Source organism: Podarcis melisellensis, assembly GCF_964234715.1.
Source record: "Podarcis melisellensis genome assembly, chromosome: 10".
Taxonomy (NCBI): Eukaryota; Metazoa; Chordata; class Lepidosauria; order Squamata; family Lacertidae; genus Podarcis; species Podarcis melisellensis.
The window spans coordinates 40,831,293-40,850,426 of record NC_138542.1 but is presented as its reverse complement, the minus strand read 5'-3'; the positions used below and the strand labels follow the sequence as shown (position 1 = coordinate 40,850,426).

At 46.4% G+C, this 19,134-nt stretch overlaps 1 protein-coding gene across 1 annotated transcript in view; it reads left to right on the top strand.

Moving 5' to 3' along the window:
* The window catches only part of FGD6 (FYVE, RhoGEF and PH domain containing 6), a 58,737-nt gene that overhangs the window by 14,830 nt on the left and 24,773 nt on the right, over positions 1-19,134 (top strand). Inside the window, exons 3-5 of the mRNA XM_081926620.1 lie at positions 13,603-13,759; positions 15,245-15,312; positions 15,411-15,441. Of these exons, the coding sequence (XP_081782746.1) occupies positions 13,603-13,759; positions 15,245-15,312; positions 15,411-15,441 (256 nt within the window). The remainder of the gene's footprint in view (positions 1-13,602; positions 13,760-15,244; positions 15,313-15,410; positions 15,442-19,134) is intronic.

Here is a 19,134-nt window from a genome sequence, read left to right as displayed (position 1 = left end):
TAAACCTTGACACATCCCTGGTTAGAAACTTAATGTTGATTTAATGCTGACTTATTGAGACTGTGACCAAATAACCTAATTCTTTGTCATAGCCCAGTTTTGCAATCTTTTCATTCTCCCTAATCATTCTGGTTATTTCCCCCATGCGATTATTAGGAGTGACTGAGAAGACAAAGCCTGTCTATTATGCATAAACTGGAGAAATGATTCTCCAAGGAAATTGCCATCTCCTGCTGCAACATTTTAATCAGTGTTCTTTAAGTCTTTAGCCGAATCAGGTGGAAAGGCAGATATGGTTCCTTACATTAATTCCCCAGCTCCTCCTCTAGGCAGGGCGGGGAGAAGCCAGAAGGAGGGATGGAGGAGGCGCTGCCATGGGGTGTGTGTGTGGGGGGGGGAATGGTGCAGCCCAAACGATCAGAATCCCCACGCCGATCCATACAGCGATTCCCAGACTGTCCGCAGGCTGGATCCAGAAGGCAATTGGGCTGAATCCGGCCCCCGAGCCTTAGTTTGCTGACCCATGTCCTAGGATATTCATTTGAATCCTATCACATTTGATATCAGACCACAAAATTTTAATATCTGTCAACAGCTTTCACCAGTAATTTGCTGTGCAAATAACACCCAAAAAAATTAAAAATTACCACTACCCCTTTTATTTTAATAATTAGTAGTAACATTCTTCTTAAACCATAAGTTAGTTTGCTTTTTAAGCAGAACATCCTTTTATATACCGTATTTTTCGCTCTATTGGACGCACCGGACCACAGGACGCACCTAGTTTTTAGAGGGGGAAATCAAGGGGGAAAATATGATTCCCCCCCCAGCCCCAAATAGCAACGGACAGGCTGCACGCTTCCTCTTTAGCCTTGAGCAGCATCTTTAGCCTTGCACAACGGGATGGATCGTGCCTGCTGTCCACCGGGGCTGGACTAGATGACTCCTGGGGTTCCCTTCCAACCCTGCAATTCTGTGACCTCGGAAGTTGTTGGGGGTCTCCACCACTGGAGGCTTTTAAGCAGCAGTTGGGGGACCATCTGCCTGGTGTTCTTTAGCTGTGATTCCTACATTGTGAGGGGGCTGGGCTAGATGACCCTCGGGTGGCCCCCCCCAACTCTATACAGTCCTACCCTTCTGCGGCAGGAGATCCACAGCCACTTCACACAATGCCCACTCCCAATTTTCATTGGAGAGACATGTGGCTTCAGTGTCTAGGTAGGTACCCCCCCACCTGCCACTCTTCCCCCACCCCTCTTAAGCCGAGGGAATTCCTGCCCAGAGAAGCTCCCAGGTGAGGCAAGGGTTAAGATCTACCTCTGGTAAATGGCTTTGTATTCTCCCTCTTTCCCTTTTCTCTTCTTCTATGCTAGTTCCTTCTCTTGTGTTTTGTTTAATCTGTTTTTATTGTATACTAAAAGAAAAGCTGCAAAGTTTCCTTTTTTATAATATTCACCCCCCCCCAAAACTAAAACATTAATCTAGATAAAAACACTGATCCAGAGGAAAATAAGGGGGTGGAGAAAGGACGAAAAAAGAAAAAGAGGTAGAGATAGAGAGATTTTTAAAAAGTTGGCTTCTTTAGCCTTGTGCAGCCTCCCACGGCTGGAGAGGCGCGCACGGCTAAAGAGGAAGCCCGGGCAGTGAGCGGGATGGATCGTGCTCGCTGCCCAGGCTTCCTCTTTAGCCTTGCGCAGCCTCCCACAACTGGAGAGATTGCGCAAGGCTTTTCTAGAGGAGGGAGAAGGGACTGACTGGCCGCGTCAGTCCCTTCTCCCTCCTGGGGAAAAGCCTGCAAGAGCCGTGCGAAGCTTGTGTGTGGCTCTTGGGGGCTTTTCCTGCTTGCCTCCCCCCCACTGCATTCGCTCCATAGGATGCACAGACTTTTCCCCTTAGTTTTTAAGACGGAAAAACTGCGTCCTATGGTGCGAAAAATACGGTAATTCTGTTCCAACGACAGCTTCCCTCCTGGATTGAGAAGCAGCTTAATGAGAGGAGGATTGCCAAACAACCCCCCCCCCCCGAACAAAACATGATCTTCCTGTAAGAGCAATGTACTACGACACGATCACAGAAGACACTTGTAACTTAAAAGAGAAGCGGAAAGTCTAACAAAATCAGAATGGATGAAAGGCCTCTTTGTACGACTGGACAACAGCCTTTTCCTGTATGTTATTTTCAGCATCAGCTAGCTCAGGAAATACAAATTTGTATTGGATTCCGCCTGCCCCTCCCCCTTTATGGTGACATTCTAATCCCTGTTTTAGAACCCCTGATTCTTGTTATTGTTTATAGTAAATCAGATTGTAGGAAAGGATTTCCTATGCATCTTGGATAAGGAAAGGATTCCACTCCCTTCAATACTGAAAGCCCATGGGGAGGTCGTGGAAATTCAACAGCAAGAGTAAATGGGTTCAAATGTTTTTGTGTGTTTGGTATTGTATTAAGGTAGTATTACCAAGCTGTCAAAAACTGGTGCAAGCCAGGAGCTTTCTAGATGAGCAGATAATCATATGGCAAAACTGTTTCAAGCTGCAAGTGGTGAACTGCAGCAATGACTGTTTCACTTTATTAAAAACCAAAACACAAAATTCCATGCAGATGGAAGATAAGAGCTCTGACAAGAGTTAGCCTGGCCTTCTCCTTAACATGCTAGTTTTATGTTTGTATAATTGGAGGTAGGGTTATTCTTATTATTAGTGCCATTTGTCTAAATACCCTCTCTATGGAATTGAGGGCCATTGTTAACTATGTTGGAGCCATGGTCCAGGTGTTTAACTAAACCGAACCCTTCATCATTGCGGCTCAGTAATTTTGAAGATTAAGTTCCCAGGGAGATCAGAATGAGTTACAGCTGCATACTTAACTAGTAGGGATGGGTGCCAAGTAAGGTGCACATCAAGGCAGGAATAGCATGACATTAGTAGCACATAAAAAGACCCAAAGCAATGCCAAGATACTGAAAGCTGACAAAAGCCCTGTGGTGTTCAGACCTGTTTCCCTTATTGCTTTTACAGCTTTCACTAATGTGAACAATATGGTAACTTGGGAATTATTTAGACATGTCTGTGCATGAGTTCTTCCTTTATTCTCTCTGTGCATAGAAATGCAGAGTGCTGATACCTATGCTTTGTTTGATAAGAAGCTAATAAAATATTAGGGCAGGGGGTTGCTCTGACATTTTTTATGCTATGCACAGCCAATAGATTCTGTATAGCACTTCCATATTGTTTTTCTGGCTATTTGGATAGCTACATGGGGATCAGAAAATATGCTAGCAGGAAATATAGGTCCATCATCATTCATACTGTGAATGTTGTCATATAACGATTGCATAGACAAATATTGTTAAGAAGCTGGTGTTTAGAAGAACTGGGATTAGATTATATGCACAACACATCAAACACACTTCAAACCATAGTTTAAGATCCTAGTTAGTAACCTGGCATTAAACCACACTTAGCTAGTTCCCAGTTATGTCTGAAAGACCTGACTAGCTAACTAGGATTGAGGTGCTAGCCTGGGGTCCTTTGAGAGGCAGGGCAGAGTATGAATTTAATAAATAAATAAATTCTAAAGGAAGGAAAGGAGATAGTGGTCCCTGTGCTTATTCTCAGATGCTAAATTATGGTTTAGCTTGTTGGTGAAGGTAAATCTGAGCTGGCCCAATATGTACCTGAACGTTTTGCAGCTTTCCTGTAGCAACTATCCATAATATTTATAAGTGGACACATTTTTATTCACAACCTACAGCATGACACCCAATTAACAGACCACATTTGTATTTTGTTTCTTCTCTCCTTAAAGGAGGGGTGGGGTAAAATTAGGATGGCTTCACTTACAATGGGTTGGGTTTGGGTTCAGTTAAAGATCAAAAGCCACCAGGAGATCCTTTGTTGAGTAGCACAGCCCAAGCTATTCTGAGAAGCCAGGTGAGGTTTGAAAGGTACTGTCACGGCCACCCAGGACGGGTCCCAGCTCACAAGAGACCTCACTCCGTTGCAGCTTATTTACAGGAAAAGTTTATTGAAGATTTCTGCTTCTCATACAGTTCAGCATTGTGGCCGTACGTCTGCCACGTTAGACCGCTGGAGTCCCCTCTGACTCCTCCCCTCTTCCGCACCAACTTAATAGCCTGGCTCTAGACCACCTCTTCCTCTCCTTTCTTTTCCGCAGGGTCTTCCTGCCCCCCTGGGTTCCCTCTCTCCGTGACTCGCCTGAGGCTGAATCCTCTGCCGCCTCTTCCCCCCTCTTTCTGGCTTTAGGGCCGGGCTCCTCCCCTGAGCTCTCTCCACTTCCGCGCGCCTCTACGTTTGAACTTGGCGCGCGTACGTTGCTGCTGACCTTTCTTTCGACCGCTACACCACCCCCTGTTCTGCTCTCCACCCTTTCCGGCTGAACACCCTGCTCCAACCCCCTCTCTCTGTTCTCTCCTAATCCTGCTCCCTCCGAGAGGCTGACGACTCCACCCCCTTTACTCCGTTCCGGCTGAGACGTCTCTTGCTTCCTCTGTCTTCCACTGGGCTCCTCTCCGCTTCTCCCTTCTCCTCCCCTTTGCTTGATTAAGGTAACCCCCTTTTGAGAATCCTCTGACTCGCTGCTCAGACTCGTGGATTCCCTCAGAATTCCGTCATCTTCTTCCTCATCCTTCTGCCCCTCCTCCCACTCGCTCTCCGTCTCCTCTGTCATCTCCTCCTCTCTCCCAGAAACCCTGACATCCATCCCCCCCTCGAAGCCCCCCCTTCCCCCCTCCCGCTCGCCGGGGACCGGTTGTGGAAACTGCGGCTCTTCGGGGGTAGGCTCAGGATACAGGTCGTCTACGTCAATGTTCTCTGCTGGCAGTTCTGTGTATGTGTATTCGAAGTCGGGTTCTTCCCCCAAATGCTTCTCAGTCTCTGCTTCCATCGCTACTTCCTCCGGTGCTGCCCGCCAAGGAACTATCAGCCACCTCTTACGCCATTCCTCCTCTGGCTGCTCCTCCCACCAATAAGGGGTTTCCGTGTCCACCCCCGAGCACGATCCCCTGGGCGGGCTTGATTCTGGTGTTCTTTCCTCGGGGGAAGAGAAACCCCTGAACGTGCTATCTGACAATGTGGGTGTGAAAAGCCAGTCATCAAAGTACTCAGCTGGCATGGGTCTATGTGGGAAAAGTGCATGGAACTCGTCTTTCAAAAGGGGTTCGTCTAACTCGTAGCCTGGCACCCAACTATTAGCAGCGGCTGGTGTGCCCTCTCTGGCGAGAAAATATTCAACTCCCTCCTCCCCCCATCTCGAGTCCAGTATCTCTGTGACCTCGTTAAGAGGTTCTGGTCTTGGCGATTCCCCCCTCTCAGGCGCCCTCCTACGTGGCTCTGGGGGTGCTCCTGACTCTTGAAACCTGTGTGGGGTCTTGTAGGGAGTGAGCACCGACCTATGAAAGACCGGGTGCACCCTGGAACCTTCCGGAAGGGCTAGACGAAAAGCCACCGGATTGATCTTAGCCTCAACTTGATATGGCCCTAGCTGCCTGTGTCCTAACTTCTTCTTGGCCAATGACCTGGCCGGCATCGCGTGGGCTGCTAACCACACCCAGTCCCCAACCTGGATGTCCTCTCCCGCCCTCCTGTGCTTATCGGCCTGCACCTTATACGCCTGTTTTGCCAGCTCCAAATGTCTCCGCAGCTCCTCGTGCACCTCTTGCAACTCCGCTGCAAACTGGTCGGCATCTTGAGGCCCCCCCCCTCCTGGTGCCGCAAATCTCGGGAAGGTTCTGGGATGACGGCCATTGTTCGCGAAGAAAGGCGTCACCCCGGTGGATGCGTGTTTCGTGTTGTTGTAGGCGAATTCAGCCATCGGTAGATAGTCCACCCACGCCGCAGGTCGCTGGTTGGCGTAGCACCGCAGGTACTGCTGCATGATCGCGTTGACCCTCTCCGCTTGACCGTTGGTTTGTGGATGCCTCGCCGATGTCAGGTTGATTTTGACGTGCAAGATGCCCAGAAGCTTTCGCCAGAAAGTGGAAACAAACTGGCGCCCCCTGTCGGACAAGACGGACTGCGGAAGTCCATGCACTCTGAAGACGTGATCGATGAAGAGCTTTGCGGTCTGTTCTGCCGTCGCCACCTTGGCACAAGGGATGAAGTGCGCCATCTTGGTGAACAAGTCCACCACCACTAACACCGCCGTCTTACCTCTGGAGCTGGGCAGGTCTGTAACAAAGTCCAACGCTACCCTCTCCCACGGTTGCTGCGGTGTCTCCAGCGGTTCTAGCAATCCCGCCTGCTTCTGGTGCACTGGTTTGGACCTCTGGCAGATATCACACCTGGCGACGTAGTCCGCCACCTCTCCTCTCATCTGGGGCCACCAAAAGTCTCTAGCCACCAACTCCATCGTCTTCTCTTTGCCGAAATGGCCTGCACTAGGGGCGTCATGCAACTGTTGCAGAACCTTGGCTCGAAGATCGTCGGTGGGCACGTAAAGGGCACCCTTACGAGTCAAAAGTCCATCATGCAATTGAAACTCATCGTTGCGTCGCGACCCTCCGCGTAGCTCCTCCATCTTAGACTGTGCAAATTGATCCCTTTGCAACGCGCGTCGCACCGCGTCCAGGTCGACTGCGATGGTAGCGCACGTCCACGCCTGCGGTGCGAAAATGTGCTTTGCTGCGATTGGAGCTGCTTCCTCCAAGTATTGCGGCTTTCGGGACAGCGCGTCTGCAATAACATTGGAGTCTCCTGGGATGTATTCTATTTTGAAGTCGAAGTCCGCAAAGAACTCCGCCCAGCGCATGTGTCGCTGGGTCTGCAACTTAGCCGTCCGCCAATACTCTAAGTTCTTGTGATCCGTGCGGACCTGCACCGTGTGCTTGGCTCCTATTAAGAAGTGTCGCCACGCTTTGAAAGCTGCATGAATGGCCAACAACTCCCTGTCCCATATGGTATAATTGCGCTCCGTCTTGCTGAGCTTCCGGGAGTAGAACGCACCCGGTCGCCAGTTGCCTTGTGAATCCTCTTGCAAAAGAACGGCCCCAACCGCTCTATCTGACGCATCGGTCTCTACCCGCATGGGTCTGCCGGGATTCACGTGGAGCAGCTGCTCTTCGGAGGCGAAAAGACCCTTAAGCGTCCGGAAGGACCGCTCCGCTTGTTCGGTCCAGACGAACTTCTTCTTCTTGGAACTGAGGGTGTCAGTGATCGCCGCCGTCGCGTTTGCAAAACCTTTAATAAACTTGCGGTAAAAATTGGCAAAGCCGATGAACCTCTGGACCTCTTTCCGATTTCGAGGGCTTTTCCAGTCCAACAGCGCTTGAACCTTAGCCCTGTCCATGGCCAGTCCCTCGTCGGACAACTTGTAGCCAAGGAAATCAACCTCTCTGACATCAAACTGGCACTTTTCCAACTTGGCGTACAGCCTGTGTTCCTTCAGCCTCTGCAGGACTTCTCTCACGTCCTTATCGTGATCCTCCGGCGATTCCGAGAAAATCAGGATATCGTCGAGAAAGCAGACACACTTTTTGTAGAGGAGACCTGCTAGCACGTGGTGCATAAATGCTTGAAAAACGTGGCTGCCATTTTGGAGGCCGAAAGGCATGACTCTGTATTCGTATGTGCCCAGAGGGGTGAACATGGCGGTCTTCCACTCATCTCCTTTCCGGATGCGGATGAGATTGTAAGCTCCACGTAGGTCCAGCTTGGTGAAAATCTTGCCCCTCCTGACGGTCGCTAAAAGGTCGTCAATCTTGGGCATGGGGAAAGCTTTGGGCTTAGTCAAGCTGTTGATGAACCTGTAATCCACTATAAGCCTTTTTTGGGGCGTGTCTTTCTTCTTCACAAAGAAAACAGGGCTGCCTCCCGCTGCTTTAGATTCCTGGATGAAACCCCGCTTGAGGTTATGGTCTATGAACTCCCGAAGCTCTTGCATTTCGTCCTCCGACATGGAGTACAGCTTGGCAGCAGGCAGTTGCGCCCCTGGCACTAAATCAATCGCGCAGTCGTAAGGTCTGTGAGGCGGCAACTTGTCAGCTTCCTTCTCACAGAAAACCTCCAAGAATTCCTGGTACTTGTGAGGCACTGTTTGCACCATACCCAGATGCAACGGCTGCTCAGCTTCTCCTCCCTGATCGGTCTGAAAGCAATGCTGAGCACAATACGACGAACAAAAGTTGATCTGCCTCTGGTACCACGCAACCGCGGGACTGTGCCTCTCCAGCCAACTCATGCCTAACACGATGGGTGTGTCCGATAAGTGGGTGACATTGAAACTAATAAGCTCTCGATGGTTGCCAATCTGCATCATCATGGGAGGGGTTTGCTGCACCACTTGCCCCCCCAGCAACCTCCTGCCGTCCACCGTGACCACGTTCAGAGGCGTCGTTGCAGGCAGGAGCGCCATGTTGTGCTGCTTAACGAACTGCAGTCCCATGAAGTCGGCGTTGCTTCCCGAATCGATCGTTATTGGAACCTCGAGGAGTCTCCCATCAGGCAACTGGAGTGTCGCTGTGAGCAGAACTGCCGGTTTGGGAGGCAAAGGGTCCACGCTCTGCAGTGATGCTGGGGGCTTGTCTACAGATCCGCCTGGCTGAGCCCCAGTAGCTCTGCTTCCAGCCAGGCACTGTCGTTTCCCTGAAGCTGCTCCCCTGGTTGCACCTCTGCTGTTACAGTTGCCAGCGCTGCAGTGTGCTTCTGGAGCCTCTGGGGGCACTCTTTCGCCATATGGTGCGCACTGTCACAGATGTAACACTTCCTGGTTCCTCTAGGAGGCTTCGCTTTGGCTGCACCAGGGACAGGGCTCTGGGATGGCTTCTGAGCCCTAGCACCACCAATCTCCATTGGCTCCTCGCTGTCCTTCCCCATTGGCGAGGGGTGCGCACGGCTGAAGTCCCTGTGCACAAAAGGGAGAGTCCTTGCTTGCGCACGCGCTTGGGGCCCGTCCTCCTCGTGCCACGGACGCCCCTCATGTCGAATTCCAATAGCTAAAGCCCGGTGCACCACGTCTTCTAGGGTCTGGGGTCTGTCCCCCCTAGCGATCTCATCCTTGATGGGGGGGCTCAATCCCTCCCAAAAAAGATCTCTGACCGGTTTACTGTCCTTTGGCCAATCTAAGGCGGTGAGCAACGCAAAAAATTTAGAGTGGTATTGGCGCACAGTCGCTTTCCCCTGCCTCAGCCCGTGCATTTGACGGCGTGCAATGTCCACATCCACAGAGGATTGAAAACAAGAATCCATCGCTTTGATGAACGCAGTTGAATCGCGACGGGCCGGTCCATCTTCGCGCCACAAATTGCGTAGCCAAGCCCTGGCCTCCCCATGCAGGTGCGAAACAATGAACCCCACTTTCTCCTCCTCATCTTTAAAATCGTGACGGAGTAAGTGCAGTGCATATACAACGTCCGCTCTGAAATTGGGATAGTCTTGCAAGTTGCCATTAAAATGCGGAACTAGGGCACCCCCCCTCCGTCCAAGCGCAATGCCCTCCGCTCTGGATCCTGGGGCCCCCGCCTTGTCCGCGCGCTCCCACCTTGCCTGCAAATCCTGGCACGTCTTCTCCAAGTCGTCATTCTTCTTCTGCGAAGCAATGACTGCCGATGTGAGAGCGGTAACCTGATTCCGCAATGCAACCAGCTGCTCCTCAGCGCTCATGGCTGCTCCCGTTCGTGAGCTTCGCAAAAAAAAATTTTTTGCTTTGAGAGAGGGGACTTACTGTCACGGCCACCCAGGACGGGTCCCAGCTCACAAGAGACCTCACTCCGTTGCAGCTTATTTACAGGAAAAGTTTATTGAAGATTTCTGCTTCTCATACAGTTCAGCATTGTGGCCGTACGTCTGCCACGTTAGACCGCTGGAGTCCCCTCTGACTCCTCCCCTCTTCCGCACCAACTTAATAGCCTGGCTCTAGACCACCTCTTCCTCTCCTTTCTTTTCCGCAGGGTCTTCCTGCCCCCCTGGGTTCCCTCTCTCCGTGACTCGCCTGAGGCTGAATCCTCTGCCGCCTCTTCCCCCCTCTTTCTGGCTTTAGGGCCGGGCTCCTCCCCTGAGCTCTCTCCACTTCCGCGCGCCTCTACGTTTGAACTTGGAGCGCGTACGTTGCTGCTGACCTTTCTTTCGACCGCTACACCACCCCCTGTTCTGCTCTCCACCCTTTCCGGCTGAACACCCTGCTCCAACCCCCTCTCTCTGTTCTCTCCTAATCCTGCTCCCTCCGAGAGGCTGACGACTCCACCCCCTTTACTCCGTTCCGGCTGAGACGTCTCTTGCTTCCTCTGTCTTCCACTGGGCTCCTCTCCGCTTCTCCCTTCTCCTCCCCTTTGCTTGATTAAGGTAACCCCCTTTTGAGAATCCTCTGACTCGCTGCTCAGACTCGTGGATTCCCTCAGAATTCCGTCATCTTCTTCCTCATCCTTCTGCCCCTCCTCCCACTCGCTCTCCGTCTCCTCTGTCATCTCCTCCTCTCTCCCAGAAACCCTGACAGGTACACACTCTGTAACAGTTGATGTTGCGATGTTGGAGCATGCTGGGTGCGACTTGTCAACTGCACACATCCTCTGCTGTTGATGAAGACTAAATTTTGTTTCATTGATGGGGCACCTTTTTCAGTTAAGTGACCACTAGGGTTGACCGTGCAGCCATGAAGATTTATTTATAGGAATCAGGTGTACCTTTCTTTAATACTGTTAAGTGTACAAGTGTGTGTTTTTTTACTCTTGCTAAACTGTCTTAATATGTTTAGGAAGTCTTCATTTGTATTATGTGAACTTGACTATTCTTGCAATAATTTATGTGGACTTGCATGCATCTGAAGGTGGCACAAGGTAAAATTGTGTGTAATTGATAGGCTTTTGACACACTTGAGAGAGTATCCAATTAAATGAGACTTCCAATGAGTATTTACTGTATACTGATAAACTAGCTGCTGGTTATGCTGTTAAATTCAAAATAAGTATCAAATCCCCAGAATTGAAGCATCAGATTTGATATTATGGTGTGCAGATGTTGCTATTTCTTCTTGAAATGAAAGGTGATATATAAATAATAACAACAACGTTATTTGTACCATCCTTCCATCCAAGCAAGCAACATTTATCGCAGTTCAGGGACACATTCCAGGCAGGTAGAAACACTCAAGGGGGGGGGGGTGCAAAGCAGAACCAGTGGCCTGAGAAGAAGTGCTGTGCTGGGGGAGGGTGTAGTGTATGCCTTGGGGGCCAGGAAGAGAAGTCACCTTTGGTCCCAGGCCTGAGGTTCTCCTCTGGACTACTGTGTCAAAAATGCCCACTGTTAATCCCAGTAATCCTGCATCTTTAATCATTATAAAAAGAAATCTTAAGATTTTGGGTCTAGCAAGATAAATATGCCTTGCAAAATGTCTGGTAGCAGTCTCATTTTCTGTTTAAATTATGCTGAGAGTTGTGGTTGGAAATATTTTATTCTACATATTTCCTTGGTTTGCTTTTTTGTTAGCTGCTCTGAACTTAAAGTTAATAAGGCAGCACCTAGTGCAATATTCTTGCATTGTGATTGAGCTGATACTTTTTCAAGAAGTGCAAAGTCTTTAAGTTCAACGAAAAAGACTCTTGCTGTGGCGTGTGTGTGCGTGCGTGTGTGTTTGAGAGGTAGCTGGCTCACATGATACAACAGGGCATTCTTACTCAAAGACTAGTGCAGTGATTTAATGGTGACTTGTTTCACATGACTGCTAATGCAGAAGTTTCTCTTCCCAAAATAGCTTATATGCGGTAATCTTGACACTGAAAACGTGGGAGATTAATATTTCAAAGGAAGTGGACACATTGTACATTTCGTTCATTTTGTAAACTTATTCAAGGATATTGTGTAAATTTGAAAAACTGGTATGAGGTCAGCAGTGGCGTAGCATGGGGGGTGCAGGGGGGGCCGGCCGCACCGGGCACAACATCTGGGGGTTAGGGTTAGGGGGCGCAAATCCACGGGTTAGGGGGCGCAAATTACTTGCCTTGCCCCGGGTGCTGACAACCTACGCTACACCACTGGAGGTCAGGAGTTCAAATAAAAAAGGAGTATTGGACAGATGTTTAAAAGAGATTCTATCGAATTAATAAGAAATCTAAGGGGAGAAGATAAACATGGTTTCAGGTGTATTCAGTTGCTTTTAGGATTGCTGCACTTCTGTCACTTGCACAGTAATGTTGTGGACAGATGTAAGCCATGAGTTTTTCTGCTAGGTCTTTGTTCTCCGCTAAGACTAAGGTGTTGGGTCTTCTCCCTGGACAAGGCCCTGAGTGTGTTCTCACAGTGGCCAGGGCTGTGCTGCTTCACACGTCATCCTGTCTTTATAAGGATCCTCAAGTAGTTAGTCATGAGATCCAGGTTTCAGAACTTGGTTGCTCCTAGAATTGGGAATAACCTTTCCTAGAGGTCAGAAATGGGGCTTAGCACTAGATGAGCGTCTGGGTGGGGGGTCCCTTCCAACTCTGATTCAAGTTTCTGCCTGGCTGAAATGTGTCCTTGAACTAATAATAATACCTACCCCTGAACTTTGTCTTTTCTTTCATAGTTCACTTATAGCAGACTTGCTATACAATGCACAAGACTGGCAAAACAGTGTGTCCTGAAACTATTGGCACGATTGAGCTACTTTATACCACTTCATTCTTTGCCAATTATTTCTAGGCCAATTGATTTGGAAGGCAAAAGTAGTTTGAAAGAACTATGCTCCCTTCACCTCCAAAATATTCAATAAATGTCTTACTAAGCAACATACTTTTAAAAAAATCATTTGATTATATGCTAGCAATAGAGGAACAAGCACCTTCATGATGTCAGGGTGCCTTCCTCTCTGAGTTGCTATAAGAAGGTGGGTGTATCTAATCAAAAGTGACAGCATCTTGGGTCCTAGCAGTGTGGAGTCCCCAGGTGTCACTTAAAAAAAATTATTGTGGCAGCTGTCAGAAAGCATTTTTGTTTGCAGACGTGAGCTGACTTCTATAATAACTAGTGTGTGTATAAATATATAATATACATTATCACTGCAATCCTATACATGCCTGCTCAGAGTGCCCTAGGAAGAGGGATTGGTTGCTAAGCCAAAATTTCTAAATTGTAGCACGGTACGGGGAATAGGGATGTCCTAATAACTCTCAACACTCTTAAACTATGGCTCCCATAATTCCTTGGAGGAAGGCATGACTGTATAAAGTGGTATCATATGTATAGTGTGTATTGGGCCACAGTCTTCTAGCACCACTGTGCACTGTGTTGTAAAAATATGTCCTTGAATCCATAAGAAACTAAATGAAGGAGGACAACTTTCATGGTTGTGTCATAGAAAATAAACGAAACCATGCATATAGAGAGATCCTGTGCTTGGTCCCAAACATTGACAAAGATATATTTTTGCATCTGTCTGGAAAATTTAAAAGGTATACACCAGGATGTTTAGTTTGTAATGCTCTTGGAAGGCCATTATACTAACCATGAAACAAGTCTTAGTAGCATATCTTAAGTGGATTGCTGTCTCATTTCTTTGGGATATGTTAAAGAATTTAGGATTGTATTAGCAATGAAGTAGCCTTATTTAATGAACAGTGACTATGCCTCAGCCAAAGCATTATAATACAATGTTTTATATTGTAAAACAATTGTTTCATAGGTCCTCAGTAGAAGTACTTGATGGCTCTGATTTGGTGTTGGAAGATGAACATTCAGATGATGAGATGCTACAGAGAGATGTTGATAGCTCTGATGACGATGATGACACAAATTCAGACTCTAGCAAAGGAGAGCCTGATACACAGGAAAATAAGCAGGTAGATATTGTGACTTGGAGCTTAGCTAACTTTCTAAATGGAGAGAATTTGGATCCTCTGTGAACTACTACTGGCGTATAGGAGCAGAGCAACATTTTTCACCATTCTCCCCTTTCTCAGTCACTGCCTCTCAACCAGTGCTCCAACCCTCCAGAGTAGGCATTTTTTGAGGCATGGTGATCAAGGAAAAAACACTGGTGGGAGTGGCCTGTTAGAACTTCTACCAGTGGCACATTAATTAGGATCAAAGCAAATGTGTTCCTCTGGCATTCTAATGTTAATTTACTTCCTCCATTTTTGTACCACCTCTTAGTATAAATACAGGCAATTTGTCACTCATGTAACAGTGCAGAAAATGCACCATTTCAGCACCAAAAGAGGGTGAGGCACAATGGGGAATCCCCACTTGCACACATTCTGGGGATGTGAGCAGTAAGAAAAGTATAGTAGAAAGCAAACAATAATAACATTATAATAATTAAAATTTAAACATTGAATGGAATTGGTAGGAGTAAAATCATCACAGTATTGACTGGGCAAAACAACATTTTTCCAATAGAAAGATGCTTTTTATGTCTCCATCCATCCCTGGGCCCAGTCCTGCCAGGTCTTCTGGTCCTCAACCTCCAAAGCTTATCCAAATTACTGCACTTGCCTGTTGCTATTAGCAATGCCTGTTGCCAGAACTTTGTGAGGCACAGATATAGTTAAAAATCTAATGATGTGCATGGAACATCCCTGGAAAGTCATACTGGACAATTCCATCTTCATTGGAAAGCTTCTTGTGTTTCACAGGACATGTATTAACATGGAACTTAGGACTTAATTGGCAAATATCATCTTCTTTCTCAAGCTTGCCTACCAAACATTGAATCTTGCAGTTGAGGATCAAATTTCCTTCCTTCCTTCCTTGACCATTGCAAAACATTGTGCAGCTGCAGAGAAAATTAAAAGCATGTATAAATTGTTAGCCAAACAAATATATATCTCTTGGCCTTGCCAAGCTCTGATTAAAAAATAATTGTTTGAAAGTGAAGACAATCAACTTTTTAAAAACCAGAGGCTGCGTGTTCTCATTATTAGACCATAACTGGAGAACTTTCAGTTTCCAGTTATGGCTCAGTAACATCATCCTGACTCCCAATTTCTTTCAACAGATAAGAGGTGCCATTTTTAAGACAGACTCCTAAGTAGGTAGTAGTGGAGGCAACTAGCAATTAACTGAACATTAACATTTTTTATGGCACCTAAACAAGAATTCACTTGTACCCTGAATACTTGAAAGTGGAGATGAGTGTCACCACCCTAGTCAAATTTGACTGGACTTAACTGTCCAGGGGTCCTTTACCTTTTTTTTTTACTTGAATACAGAGTACAGAGCAATAGGCCAATAAAGTTGTAGCAGAAAGAAACTAAGATTTAGGGCTGTTGCATTGTTTTTAAAATAGCCTGTCTGCATTCTACAAAGTTTAATTTTATTTGCAGATTAAAGCAGCTGGGAAGAAAACAAAAGTTTATCATATTGCTAAAGAAATAATGAGCTCAGAGAAAGTGTAAGTATTGGTGTAAAATTTAATAATTTATGCATGGAAGTATGTATGTTTTTCCTTTGCGGTTGAGATAATATTTACTGTTCTTGTTTTTGTATTAGGTTTGTAGATGTTCTGAAGCTTTTGCACATTGTAAGTATTTATTTCACTTCATAAGCATGTTTGTTTCAAAGTTAATTATTTATGAAGTTCTTTTCAGAAAATGTATTCAACTGAGTTTCTTAAATGTTCATTCTTTTTTTTAAAAAAAGCCTAATGAAACAGCAATTAAATATCAACTCCAAACTCCTGGAATGCTTCCTAATGAATAGAAGGAATAGAATGTTTGAGGGTGAGGTGCATTACTTTTTCTGTTGAAGTGCTGCAGGAAGTTTGAATGTTACAAATGTGCTTAGGACGTGTGCTAGAATATTTCTAGGCCTGCAGATGGAAAGGTGGAAGGGCTAGCTGTCAGAAATCCTGGTGCATTCCCAGTTCGGTCAGAAATGCAGTAGAGCAGGAGGAGGGTGCTCTTTTGTGATTTGTTTTTGCTTCTGACCTCTGAATGCTCTTGTTTGTGTGCGCACAGGTGAACTTTTGCACACTAAAGAATATATTAACACAGGTTTAATTTGTTTATGGTAGCTTTTGAGTTGCCAAGTACCGGTAGCCTTTTGTGCTGGGAAAGAAAATAGCTGGGAAAGAAAATAGTACACTTACCAGCTCTGTGAACCCTGCCATGAGGCTTCATGACACAATTCATGTAACTGAGGGGGACAAGGGCAGACTCACCCTTATAATGCCGAGTTCAGATTTATTGCTTCCTGTTGCCATACGCCAGTGAAACAGGTTGTCACAGCCCTATCTTACTGTCATTTTACCTGCATCGCCTTCTCTTAGAATGTGTAGGCTTGTTCGTGTATACATTGAAGAACATCCAAACTGAAGGAAATACTGAAAAGTAATACTTTTAGGGTGTGTTAATACTTAGCTAGACATTAAAGGAATAGAGTTTTTCTACAGATTGTTTTCAAGTATTACAAGAAATATGTGAGCCTGACTTACTAGGCAGCCAGGTTTGAACCTGATGGTTCAGGTTTCGCTGATTCTTGGGCAATCAAACTTCAGAGGCTGAGGATTGCTTGCTAGGTCAGGGCTTTTTAAATTTCGCAGTGAGTCTTCCATTAAGTAAAAAAGAGCTGCTTGAATCTCTCCAGATGAAAAGCATAGATCCCCACAGCCAGTTTTTTCTTCTTAATTTTAGGAGTAATTGGGGATTGTGGAGTCTGGTGCAGCTTTTTTAATTGTCAGTAGGAGCAAAGTATAGTTTGATGATTCAGATGTAAAGGAAAGCAACTGATTAAAGCAATGTTCAAAATGGGAGGAAGAAGCATAGGTGCGTATGGATCTTTCATGTCAGTTGAGACATTGACTTCACCAGGATTTCTCTTTGGTAAATGTACTGGGCTTCTAACCTCACAGTCCCAGTTAACAAAAGATTCCTTTGTAAATCACTTTCTGCTAGCTCTTCTAGTTGGCCAGTAGCTGGGAAGTGTGACAAAAGGACTTTAAGGTTCTAGGATGTGTATATATGTGGATTACATGACATCAGGCATAATGAAATGCAATTTATATATAGTAGTAAGTTTTTTTTAATTTTTAAAAAAGATGAAAGGCAGTATTCGATTACAGCACTGCTCCAACATTTATTGCAAGATGATGCAGAAGTTGTTGGGGTTTTTTGCTTTAAATTGGCAGTATATGAAACTGTACCTTAAAAGGTAAAAAGGTAAAGGTACCCCTGCCCGTACGGGCCAGTCTTGACAGACTCTGGGGTTGTGCGCCCATCTCACTCAAGAGGCCAGGGGCCAGCGCTGTCCGAAGACACTTCCGGGTCACGTGGCCAGCGTGACATCGCTGCTCTGGCGAGCCAGAGCCGCACATGGAAACGCCGTTTACCTTCCCGCTGGTAAGCGGTCCCTATTTATCTACTTGCACCTGGAGGTGCTTTCGAACTGCTAGGTTGGTAGGCGCTGGGACCGAGCAGCGGGAGCGCACCCCACCGCAGGGATTCGAACCGCCGACCTTTCAATCGGCAAGTCCTAGGTGCTGAGGCTTTAACCCACAGCGCCACCTGCGTCCCACAACTGTACCTTACTAGTCTGTAATTCAAGACTGCAGCACCTGTAACCCATTAAAATTTAATAGAGTAATTGAGCCTTTCCTGGGACTCACCTAGGAGCCACATAGGCATGTTAGAATCTGCATATGCATGTCAGAACCTGAAGTGACTAGGCAGTGGCTTCTGAAGATGGACAGATGTACTTTTTATATTAAAGAATGAAGAGGGAAATGTCTTCAGTGCAAAGTGTTGCACTGCTGGAAGCCTGTAACGAATTTTGCTTGGTTACTTTGTAAGCAGCTGCTTGTAAAAGCTGAGAAAAATTCAGTGTGTGGCTTTCCTCAGCAAGGCAATGCAATGGTGGGATAATCTGTATCTCTTGATTTGCTGCCTGTCTTGCAGCTCTAAAAGGCACCAGACCTCTCTGTTAAGAAAGACAGTAAGCTGCAGTATGCGCTTCAGAAATGTGATGAATAATTTTCTCGTCTCTGGTACAGCACAAACAATTGAATTTTCTGCCTTGCCTGCTCCTATTACAAGATAGTTTTACTCCATCCTTTTGTGGGAGAAAGATCGCATTATGTGCTGCACTAGGCTCAAGAGTTTTGGATCACTGGACCTGCAGTTGCTCAGGCAGAACGTTTTGCTTTTCCACATAGCATGAAGCATACATCTGTTCTTGTTTTCTTTTAAGGGCGGAATGTATCAGATCAATAGGGAGAAGGAGTAATTAGTTGCAAGTTTTAAGCCAAAAAGAGCTAGACCTCACAATTATTAGCCTTTGACTGTCCTAGATTCATGAATAAATGCATTCAAGATTGGTTCGCAACATAGGTCTGGCTTGTGCAAGTTAAGAGTACACACATTCCCAGCATATTTTTCCTCTTATGTTTTTAAAAGTGTTCCCTGTTAAATGTTATGCATCTCACGCTTTGCTTAAAGTTCTCTGGAGCTCCTGTGTTCCATCTGGGTTCGATTAGCTATAGTAATTCCTCAGCTTATTTCTCTGTGTGAAGGCAGTGTTTGAAGGTCACCCCCGGGATGTAAAAAGGCTAGTTAAGTTTTGTGTCGCCAGTTGGCTTACAACATACAAAAACACAGCATTTCCATATGAATGAGGCCATCTGTTTCCACTGAAACCTTGTGCAGCTGAGTCTCCAATACCAAACCGTACCTCTGTTCCTTTCTGCTTCAAGTCCTCTAATCTTAATAGAGGTTGTAAGGAAAGGAAAGTGCTGACCAGTGTTCACCCACCCCCACACACGTTGCAAAACAGCTGTGCGTGCATTTACATAATTGCTTTGCCTTGTTTAGATTTGTACATTTCTCCTTATTGCACTGTTTACATAAAGTATTGCTTGGCTGGTAAAGATGAACTGAACCCACTCAGTGGGTGGGTTAAGTATGTAAGGAGATGGGGTGTTTGATCTTCCCCTTACCCCACAAAATAAAAGACAGAGAAATTCAGAAAAGAGCATGTTTTTGAGTATTTGGCTCCATATGCAGCCACTTCAAACTGCAATGTCTTCCGCTTCCCATAAAGTGTCCTGGGAGCTATAATTTAAGGAGTTCAGAGTTGTTAGGAGACACCCATTCCCCTCAGACAGACACAATTGCCAGTGACTTAACAAACAATTCCACTTCCTGGGGAACTCTGGGAATTGTAGCTATTTGAGGAGAATAAGGGTCTCCTAAGAACTTTCAGCACCTTTGACAAAATACAG